The sequence below is a fragment of the Macadamia integrifolia genome, unplaced genomic scaffold, assembly GCF_013358625.1.
Source record: "Macadamia integrifolia cultivar HAES 741 unplaced genomic scaffold, SCU_Mint_v3 scaffold2514, whole genome shotgun sequence".
Classification (NCBI taxonomy): domain Eukaryota; kingdom Viridiplantae; phylum Streptophyta; class Magnoliopsida; order Proteales; family Proteaceae; genus Macadamia; species Macadamia integrifolia.
The window spans coordinates 46,666-58,374 of record NW_024868764.1 but is presented as its reverse complement, the minus strand read 5'-3'; the positions used below and the strand labels follow the sequence as shown (position 1 = coordinate 58,374).

Sequence of the window (11,709 nt, the reverse complement as noted above, 5' to 3'; positions counted from 1 at the left end):
TGTGATGATTAGGATCGATTCTAGGCCAATCCAAATCAGGGTTGAGATTCAAGTTTACGACCCACGATTAAGCTTATGTTCATATAATTAGGTTTTTTTTTTTGTTTGAGTATTCAAGACTTTAAGAGTTTGAGTGCCCTTTAAAGAACTGAAACCAGACCGTTCCATTATCAAATGGTACCAGATCCTAGTTTTGGGGATGATTCTGGGATTGGTTCCTTTGGGATCAAACAAGTAAGAGATTATCCCGTTGGACACCTTAGGTTGGTCCAATAAAAAAAATATAGATATTAAGTGGAGATAATTCCAAAAGTATATGTAGGCACTGGGCATCGAAGAAAATTTCGTTGCTGCTTAGGTTGCTGCATAGTAGAAGCCAATGGAATGGAATCCTAGAGTAGGTTTGAAAATACCCACTTCGGGTGAATTTTTCCACCCTTACCTCTGAGACTCCATTCCCCTGGCTGGTACCAGGGGTTGCAACTACTTGGCTGCAACCTAGGCAGCAGCCAAGTTTCACTCCCAGGCACCACCGGAAATCCCTATCTTCTTCTTCTTCTTCTTCTTCTTCTTCTTCTTCTTCTTTTTTTTTTTTTTTTTTTTTAAATATAACACTGGAAATCCCTAACTAGAGAATAGCTAATCCACTTCTGTCTCTTCTTCACTGAAGATCCATTCTTTGGGTTGATCTATATCTGCTTAGTTCAAAAAATATTAGGGAATTGGATGGGAAAACAGAAGAATCCATTGAAAAACCCTAAGGCTTAATTAACTATGTTTGAATGTCGCTAGATTTAAAGATCCGAGGCCTTGAAAGTGCTTTCCTTATACCGACCAAGATCTGTAAAACCAAGGTCCGGATAGTAGTGAAGCCCAAGGCCCCCAGGCCCTCAAATATTAGGTCAGCTCTGGGCTGAAACTTGAAGGCCTACGGCCCAATGAAATTGTCGTGGGCTTTTATGGCCCAACCCAAAGATCTAATGTAGTAATTCCCTTTTTTTTCTTTTTTTTGTGTGGTAGAATCTAATGCAGTAATTCAATCCATGATGTAAAAAATAATAAAAAATAAAATAAATCCATGATGTGTGTGTGTGTGTGAGAGAGAGAGAGAGAGAGAGAGAGAGAGAGAGAGAGAGATCATGTTGAACTTATCTCTAAAGTTTATTTATTTATTATTTATTATTATTTTTTTTAATTTTATGGTAAACAGTGCTTCTCTCTTAAGTTGAAACCTAGGAGGGATACGCTTGGATTACTTTCTTTGGAAAGTAATATATTATCACTATTAAGTACTTAAAGTATTAACTAGCCACTTAAAGTACTAACTAGCCCTAAATGAGTGAATATGAATCTTAACTGGGTTTTAGTTGTTCTGCTTTCAGTTAATTCTTTATTGGTCTTCAGTTCTAGACCCTTGGGAAACCTGTCACAGATCTACCCCGTCCCCTTTAATAATCGATCTCAAAATCAACTCCTAAATCATCCCATTTAATGATGAGATGGGTTGGTTCCAGGTTTTTGTGGATCAGTTTCCAATCGGGGTCTCAAATTGAAACCCTTAGATCCTCTAACATGGTTTCAAAGCTTACTGTTCCAATTATTCCTTGTTCATCTTTCTCCGTGTTTGATGCAGTATTATTCCACCAACATGTGAAGCGGACTGTTGAAACCGCAAATTGGAATCTCTAGTTCTTTACCTCATTAGTGCCTTCATACACTTAAGATACGCTTTCACTTGAGTCAAAATCATCTGATCCACAATCGTCAAATCGATCGGTCAGAAACTGGCCTCTATGAGCTTTTTTTCTTTTCCTATTCAAATAAATTCTAAAAGGACGTTTAAGCATGCCAAAACTTACTTACCAAGAATCTAAGGTTTTAGTTTCAGTTACGGATGCACGGACTTGAATGCTCTCCCTTGAAGCGAAGCACAAAACAGACTTTGCACTCCTTTTCACGCTACGCACTCCGAATCCACTCTATCAATGCATTATCTTTTAGGTGTACCACTGTTTGTTTTTTCCGACGATGGGGATGAAGTCGGGTCAAACAGGAACCCGAGGCTGGCATAGGCGCACAAGAATCCATAGGCCCCCAGAGGGTGCGCCTAAAAATGCTTCCAATTCTACTCCAACTTCTTTCACAAGTATTTCAACCTCGTGTGAAGCGCATTGCTCGAGTGAGAGCGATTCAGGTGGGGAGATATACTACGATGCAGAGGCGGAATCATCACCGTTTATTGTAGAGGAGCGAGAGGACTGGGAGAAAAAAATCCTTTCCACCTTCCGAGACAAATTAAATCATTTCGAATAAGCTCGCTCTTTCCCTAATAGGGACTTAAACTTTATATCGGATAGCTATATAAAATCATTTTAAAACTTGGGTCGCCATCGTCTTGAACTCAATAAAAACGATCTCGTACGTTTATACGAGAAAATTCAAGACGCCATCAACAGTGGATCAAAAGTTCCTGCAACGGCCCTTCGACGACAGTGACGATGGGGGATATGAAAATCTACCGGGCTCCGAGCCCTGGTTCTCACTGTGAGATCTTTGAAATCCCGGGGAGCCCGCAAGAAGTTAGGGGAATCCAAATTCCTCCTTTGAACTCCCACTTCCTGAACGAACAAAGCCGATTGTACAGAGAAATAAGAGCATTGAGTCTTCCTAATTTCAAAGGGTAAAAAACCTCAAAAATCAGAATTCCTTATTTCTCCCCCAATTGGAGAAAGGCAATTCATCTCCACCCATTCAACAATATCAACAATTATTTTTTTGGATATCCTTTTTCAAGTTATTCATTTAATACTCTTCCTCCACTAACATGTGAAGCAGAATGTTGAAACCGCAAATTGGAATCTCTTACTCTTTACCTCATTCGTGCCTTCATACACTTAAGAGCAGCCATCTCCTCCCCTTTCAACAATATCAACAATTATTTTTTGGGTATCCTTTTCCAAGTTATTCATTTAATACTCTTCCCCCACCAACATGTGAAGGGGAATGTCAAAATCACGAATTAGAATCTCTAGCTCTTCTCCTCATTAGTACCTTCATTAGTGCCTTCATATACTTAAGATCAGCCATCTCCATCCCTTTCAACATTATCAACAATTATTTTTTAGGTATTTTTTTTCAAATTATTCATTTAATACTCTTCTTTCCCCACTTCATTGATTTTTTATATGTGTTCTCAAAAAAGTGGCTTAGAAGTGCACATCTCCATCTTATTGATTTCGTTTGAATTCTATAATCAATAATTATTATTTGATTATGGTCTTAGTGCTATGCTACTAATGGATCCAAATTGCAGTACCAAGATTTACTAAAAAAAATTTAAAAAAAAATGCAAATTGATTTAGTAAATCAGTTGATTTGCTTAAGTTGCTCTTACTCAGTGCGTGATGAATTGGGAACCACATACCCGATCAAAAGTCAGAGAGTCACAATTATATTATAATTGGATAAGGGACAAGTGCATAAGAGGACCAGCATCATCAAACACCATTAACTGGCCATCAGTTTTCATCCCCATTTTTAAAAAAATTTAAAGATCTCAAGGACTGTCCAAGGGAAAGACCGCAAAAAAACAATCAACCAGGGACCAAAAAACATCCACTCATGGAGGGGAACAATTGAAATTCAGGAAGAGAAGAAGCTAAGGTTGCGTATGGTAGTCATCCAAAAAAACGTTTTTAATATTATTTCATTCTATGGGAATAAAAAACGGAATGAAATGTTTGGTGCCAACTTGGTATTTTTCGATTTTTTTGAAATGAAAAGAGAGAAAAAAAAATGCTAGAAATGCAAAATAATGGAACGGCGAAATCTTGTCTCGTCATTTCGGTTTCGTTCCAAATACAAAGAAATGAACAATTTAAGATAATCATTCCTAAAACCTTTTTTTCAATTTATTTATTTATTTATTTATTTTTTAACGACGTTTTGATACAGAAACTGAAAATTCTATTTTTAACATGAAACATTGTTTCTGGAACTGAATGACTACCAAAAGCAGCCAAAGAGAAACAATGATATACTAAATTAAAAGGAGGGGGGTGAAAGACCAGGAACAAAAGGAAGATCCCAAGCATAGCTAGATGCCTCTCATAGTTAGTAGCAATAAGAAACTCAAAACTCGTATACAAATGATGCAAAAACTTTTCAAGATTATATCAAAGGAAGAGGGATTTACATGTTGCCGTTTATATTACCATCTTACAAGTTAAGTCATTACTGAGGAACAAGAAATGGAGATTGTGAGTGTCAGTACATTATACAGGAAGCTAGCCACACCCTTAGAGGAGAGAGACTACGAGAAGAAAGTTGGTTTTTGCTAATTCCAGGCCTTACATTCCATTTAAGTGCATACAAATTCTTTCAAACAGAATCTTGCTTTGGAATTATGTGAGGGTGCCCGTGAGAGTTACTCCCAATATTAGATTAAGAGTAACTTGTAATAAAGATATGATTAATCATGTAGTGTGTATTCCGGCTGATGGCAATGCCGAAAGTGGAATTAGCTAACTGCCCTTTTTGTTTTAGTTTCAGACTTTCTCATGGATAGACAGATAGAGAAGAAAAGGATAACTTTGTGGATATGAGACTTAGAAACATCAGAAACAATATTGGAATATGAAGTACAATAAGGTATATCTCAACAACCAAATGACAACAAAAACAAGTTGACCAATTAAACATTAAAATAAATGGTCAACCAACAATCTAAATTCCCTCTTGATATTATTGCACCCTAATACATATATTCTACAAGCTTATACAGTGGTTAGAAGAGAAAAGCCTTAAGATTTAACTGATTAACACCCCCTTTACAAAAAACCCTAATTTCAGGACACTTGATCCAAAATAGTATTTGCTCAAACATTATTCACATGGACTGTTTCAAGTGTCACAGGGCCTGCCTTGCATGAATGAAGCATGAATTTACAAGCTCCCACAGCCTCTCCCACTGTTAGACAGATCCACTCCTGGCCTAAGTTCTCTATGAACTTGGACCTGTCTAGCTTCTTCATCAATTCACTTCCAGGGTTAGCCAACACCATCTATATTTAAGACCCATCAAACACATACAAGTAAATCACTTCACTTCCACCATAAAAATGACATAATATTCAATAAGCAAGAAATTAAAGACCCCAACAGTTAACTAGTACCTTAAGCCCTCTTCTGTCCATGTTCTTCTTAACTTCATCAAGCATGCTAATCCCGCTTGTGTCGATGCTACCAACGGCTGTTTATCAAAGATTTTTCACAGATTAGATGGAAGTGATTAGTTAAATTAATATAGAACAACTCAGATAATTCAATCCTTTTATGGTTGATTACTTACAGCCCATGTCTAGTATTACATAATGTAAGCCTGTCTCTCCTGATGATTTTAGTCTGTCTTCCTCTTCATTGATCCATCTTGAGATTCTATAGAACAAAATCAGCTAAATCTTAGCATTAATTCTTGAGATAAACTTTTCAATTATATATCATGCTTATTGTACCTCTCTCTTAAGTAGCTTGAATTGGCAAAGTAGATAGGAGCATCAATTTGAAGTATAAGAACTCCAGGAACACTGTTAGCATCTGGGTATTGATCGATGTTTCTGTATATCATGGAGTTGGGGAGGTTGCCAAGGACAAAAGTTCTTGGCCTTGATATGAATAGAAACACCCTAAGCATGGATAATGTGACCTGCAACAAAAATTTGAACCGTTAGTGATCAATTAATGTTGAATAGGCCTAAGCCCAACTTCCATTTTTCCATGGTAGTGTTGAAATGCAGGGAGTTATAGGGTTATAGTCCCACATCAGTTTGTTCGGGTCCTTGTTTGGTATCATATATTTAAGAATCTTTCTCCACTAAATTTTAAGGTTTCGAGTTTGACCCTCCAACAAGGTATCAGAGCTTAAATTTCTTTTTCCTCTCTATATGAAAGAGTGTTGAGATGATACATACCGCTACGATTAAACCCATCTCGACACTTCCGAAGACTACACTGATGTATGCACTAATGCACACAACAAAGTCAAATTTGTCGAGGTTCCAAAGATGGATAGCAGCCCTGTAGTCGATCAAACAGATCATGGCCGTAGTGATAATGGAAGCAAGAACGACGAGGGGAGTGTAGTGGAACAATGGTGTTAGGAACAACATAGTTATCAACACAGCAATAGCCATCACAGTGTTTGAGACTGCAGTCTTGCATCCTGCATTGAAGTTCACCGCCGCACGCGAAAGAGGTCCTGAAATTTTCAATTCCAGCCAAGCATTAGTTAATTATGAGTTTAGAATGAGTCCAGATCACCTACCCATATATGGTCACCTGTCCACCGCATCTCCCACCTCCATCAAAGCAGTGCCAAGGGAATGGAGGGTGCGAGAGTTTGGGAGATGGTGTGGACAAGTGACCATATGGGCAGGTGGGCCACATTTAATTTTGATAGCGAACGGTGGATTTTGATAATTAATATAATGGGAGGAGGAACGCTACCCTCCTCAGGTCCAGAAACAGCCCTTATTTTCAAGGAAACTGTGAAAAGATGCTTTTGCCTTTGGTATAAAGAACGCTAGACGGGTAACATTCTTTTTCCCTTTATATAAATTGAGATATAAATACCTCCCGTCAAGTAGCAAGAAGTGCAAGAGCCAGCGATGTTCATCATCCCAAAGGCAATCATCTCTTTGTTGCCATCGATTTGGTAGTCTTTGAGCATGGCGAAGCTCCTTCCCGCAGCGATTCCTTCCTGCATTAATTTAAACCCAACGTTAGCACAACTAGACCGATTGGATCTTTGTCAAAAAAAACAAAAAATTAGATCAATTGGAACGAACCAAACCAAAAAGACCGATTGGAAATTTGGTACGAACCAAAAAACCAAACCAATTAGACATAATTCCTCATCAGTTCGGCATTGGTTTTGATTTAGAAATCAGTAAAAATACAAAATTGATTAGAACAAACCCCAAAACTGATTGGAAAAAAAAACCCAATATAAAAATAAATTATTTTATATGAATGAAAATATCAATATAAAAATAAATATTTTATACTATTTCTTATACATAATAGACCAAGATCATGCTGATAATAAATTTATAAGAGATCCTTCAAAAAAATCGGAGGATCTAGATCAATGATGGAACAATTAATAGTTTAAGGTCGGGCTAATCGGTCTCTAACAATTAAAGGCTCTACATTATTTCTATCCATTTAGATAATCAATCCTTGTAATTCACAATTCACGGAAAGTATCTGGACCATAATTTGGTTAAATGAGGGCTAAGTAGGCTATAAACAGTTGGTTACAATTTTCACTGGGGCTATTAAAGTGACTATCTGACAACTACCTTGCATTGAGAATACCCGTTTATTAATCAATCGATGCTTAAACCCAACATATTCAATAATCGATTGGGCCAATCTTGAACACGAATTTAACCTACAACAGTCGATTCAACCGACAGCGATTCATTGTTGGCCAGATTCTACAGTGGACAAGTTGTCACCCACGTTAGGCAAGTATGGGGAAGAACACCGACCAGCCTGGAACCATTTTAATACTATATTGATCTTCTTTTGGTAATGGTCCATTATTGGTCTTGAATCTAGATCTTCTACGTTCTACTTACGTTCTACTTTCCACTTTCTTGTAAATCACGTAGAAGGAAGATAAAATCAGATAAGAACGGGCCCACAAGAGGAAAAAGACTTATCTTAATATAGTGCAGGTTTCAAATTATTAATTTAATTTCAATAGGCATGTTTTGGGTTTTACGGGGTTTTTTTTAGTGTTCATCACTGTTTTCAATAAAAATTGAATAGCCATCATTTGACCCGATATGATCCAGTTCATACAATTGTGAGGTCAATATGACCCGTGAGATTAATCAAACCAAAGACTTGACACCCATAATTAACAAAAAAAATATATATATATATATATATATATCTATACACTTACGGCAAGAGCGATGACACCAGAGATGATTCCGGTTTTAAGGGCTAGCATCAGATGATCAGACCCAAATTCAAAACTGGTCAAAGATGGTGGATTCAAGCCTTGCTTCAGGTGTCCAATCTGTAACACAGTAACGAAGTTGCAAGAAATGGGAGAAAACTGAAATGCCAACAAAGTTGGAAAAAGGCAGTACAGAATGAGATGCTCACCACTGCAACACCATGTCTCTCAGCGTGGGTGAGATAGACAAGGAGGCTTCCAAGAATCACAGAAACCAGTGGCGCCATGGCTGATATCCAGAAGAATTTTGGCCCTCTCTTGCTCTGCTTATAAGGAAAAAAAACAATTATTATCCACCTAGGTAGTAGGAAATTTGCTGATGTGAAAATGAATAGTTCCTTTCCTCTATGGGTTCGTAAATAACCAAGGGAGGTTCATTAAAAAGTAGCACGGCCCTGGTGCCCATGTGGTGCTAATAAGAGCACTAGTAGAAACATTAATAAAAGTGAAATTTTCACTTTTCATAAGGGTTGGATGGGTCCGTCAATTTGCCCCCCACTTTGTCAAGGCACAATGGCCACACTATCCTTTAGGCTTCCTTTTTGTTTTTCCAAATATCCCTTTTAATTGAAAGGGAGATTTCATTTTTGCCCCTAAGATTATCAGTCACTTAGTAAAAATTTGTCTTCTACCCACCCACCTTAAATCTTTTCCACAAATTATTCATTACAGCATATAAAAAGCCCAATAAATAATTAGGGGAAAAAATCCTGAAAGGCACCATGACCCTGCACCAAGACACAAAGGGGTGAAAAGACCATCCTACCCCTAATGAAAGGTGAAAATCCTAACCCCACTTATGCTTTCATAAACAATCCACTGACCCTTTTGCTGGTGCAAAGTCACACTATTTTTCTGCAAATCTTCTCTGACAAATTAATGGGAAATTTTTTTGTTACTACCCAGGTTGCAAGAACGTTTCTGTTACCCAAACTCTCGGCCTAAGAAATAGAATATCCACATTCCCTTTGGATGCACAAATATTCTCCTAAAATATTCTCCTAAGGTTTAGTATTTTTCAAAATACCCATCCTATAAGGTATGTGTAAACCCTTAGTTATTAACAAAAAAAAAAAGGTAAACCCCTAGTTACGATAACAAAAAAGTTCCTGCAAACCAGATAGCAGCAAAATGATTAATGGAAACCAGAAACACAGTTGTTTTTCTTACTTCTTATTTTTATTAACAGTGTGAATCTGTTGTGCAACGTTTATTGTGTTTTGTTTGATTATGAGTTATTAATTAGCTACGACGAAGAAGAGGATAAGCACAAAGAAATGAAAAAGAAGAACCTTGAATATTTAATTACCAAGCATTTACTGAGGATGAGAAAGAAGAGGAAGACACAGCCCAATCCACCACTCTCCCATCGCCACTGCAACCACCAGAAACCACTAATGTTAGTCTTAGTTAGAGAGAGAGTCCAGTTACCCAAAAAATACGATCTCTGTTCAAAATGAAGAGTTAAATATAATGTAACTAGCACAACTGGTAATTTGCCCTGACATTGGATAGGGCAGAAGTTACTAAAAAATGTTTTTTATGTTTACTTTAGAGAAAAACAAAGAGAAACAAACAAAACCCATGAACCTACTCTATCCTATTTTATGGGGGAAGGGTAGGTGAGAACCAGGGGGAGCTTCCTGTAGGGTACTCTACCAACTGAGACTTTAGGGTCTGAGAACCAGGGGAAGCTTCCAGTAGGGTGTTTCTTACACTCCACACTCTACCAATTGAGACTTTATGGGTCACTTACCAAATAAAAAAATAAAAAAAAAGAGACAATGGGTCATTTACCAAATGAAGGACTTTAGGGGTCCTATACTAGTAAAAGATTAATAGCACAAAGGAAGACTCAAAGAAAGGACCTGATGTGTTTGGGTGAAGACAGAACGCATGACTGAGACAAGGTCAGTGCTGTTGGTGAAGTGTTCCAAACCCAGGATCCCTTTCAGCTGCTGCAAACTAACAACTGTAGCTGCTCCACCCATGAACCCTATTATGGTTGCATGTGAAAGAAAATCCACAATAAACCCAAGCCTGCATTCATCACAATCTTAAACTATCAATTATCTTAGTTCATCCATGGCTAATGTCTTTCAAACTAGTAAAAGACAAATGTTGGGTCCCACATTAGATGTGAGTAGCTTATAAAAATTTAAACATATTTTTTTAAAGGTTAGCTTTAAAGGATAAATTCTACAGTCATATCTTCACCTTAAGAAACCCAAGGAAGCTTGGAAAACACCGGAAAATAATGTAGCAGTGAAGGCGAGGTGAAGGTACAGCTTGGGTTGCGCAATAGGATTCACCTCTCTCCCAAGCATAGAACCTATGAGTAGTGATGGAACAGCCGCTGCCCCAATAGCCAAATCTCTCGAACTTCCCATCATGGCGTAAACCAAAGGTGGGACAAAGCTCGAATCTGCATTGCCCATTTCAAAAGATTTCAAACACATTTCACAATAATCTAACTGGAATTGAATAGAATTTGATTTGGAGAAAGCACTCACATAGGCCAAGGATGGGTGGGAGATTAGCCAGCTTAGCATAACTGATGCCCTGAGGGATCGCAAGGCTTGCAATTGTAATCCCAGCGATGAAATCAGCTTTGAAGAACTGGAAAGTGTAACGAGGTGCCCATTCAAGGATGGGTAGAAAGTACTGTAAAGCTAACACAAATTTCCGACCAGGTGACTGGTTCTTGAAATGACGAAGAGGGTCATCAGGGAAGAAGGTTTCTTTTAGAGAGAGCTTGAGTGAATGGAAGAAGGGCTGCGAAGGTGGGAGTGCCACACGATGAGCACAACCGACGTGATTCTGGAACATGTAATCGGTGCTGCCCATCACTGAGGTGGTGGCGGCGGAGGCGGTGGTGGTGGTGGTGGTGGTGGTGGCTTTGTTACTTACAGTAACGTATGAGTGGTTATGGTTATGGAGACTGAGTGGAGAGGAAGGAGGGACCTCGGGGGGTTATAAAGAGGAAAAGAGTAGTGTGATGATCTCACCTCCCACTGCTTTTCTTCCTCCTCCTCCTCCTCCTCCTCCTCCTCTCCTCTCCTCTCCTCTTCTGTGGTGGCTTGGGGTGGACCTCATGAGAAACGTGTAAGTGCGGTGTGGGTCCCTGAGCACATGTGGAAGAGGCATCCTAGGTCACTGACTCCTGAGTCCTGAGTCGTTCAACGGACTTTCATTTCATACGGCTACCCTACTGCCAGCACGGCATGCTTTCACTATGTGGTGAGTCCTGATTGGTGAGAGCCAAACAAAAATGTTTCAAGCGGTAAGTTAAAAATTTTTTTTTTTTTGGATGATTAGGTAAGTTTGAAAGCGAATCAATTCCTCGTACGACAATCATTCTCCTACGATTTGCAGAGATGGAATTCACACAACAATCAATTATATAGTAGATTTCATTGTGTGGATCAACTTGTACAAACCTAATCCACATTCAGATTAGTTTAGAAGTGGTAGTGGCCAAGTAGGCTCGATATGATGTGCTTTGTTGTAAACTAGTTGCCATCAATCGTTGAGCTGCTGAAGCTAGCGAGATGGGGAGGATATTTGGGTGTCATGGACCAGCCCCCATTAGGTCAGATTTGAATCGATCGGCTATAGTCCAAAATTGGGCATAAGTTGGGTAAATGGTACATGTTAAGAGGCTAGTGGGTCCACTT

At 38.5% G+C, this 11,709-nt stretch overlaps 1 protein-coding gene across 1 annotated transcript; it reads right to left on the bottom strand.

The window, feature by feature from the left end:
* Positions 1-4,601: 4,601 nt before the first annotated feature.
* LOC122066650 (sulfate transporter 3.1-like) lies at positions 4,602-11,082 on the bottom strand. Its single transcript, XM_042630485.1, has 12 exons — positions 10,546-11,082; positions 10,250-10,457; positions 9,901-10,072; positions 9,342-9,407; positions 8,182-8,295; positions 7,976-8,092; positions 6,631-6,757; positions 5,970-6,256; positions 5,514-5,704; positions 5,351-5,436; positions 5,175-5,251; positions 4,602-5,063 (listed from the first exon to the last, which is right to left on the bottom strand). Exons 1-12 carry the CDS (start codon positions 10,877-10,879, stop codon positions 4,878-4,880), a joined length of 1,965 nt encoding a protein of 654 aa, XP_042486419.1. The 5' UTR covers positions 10,880-11,082; the 3' UTR covers positions 4,602-4,877.
* Between the last annotated feature and the right edge of the window lie 627 nt (positions 11,083-11,709).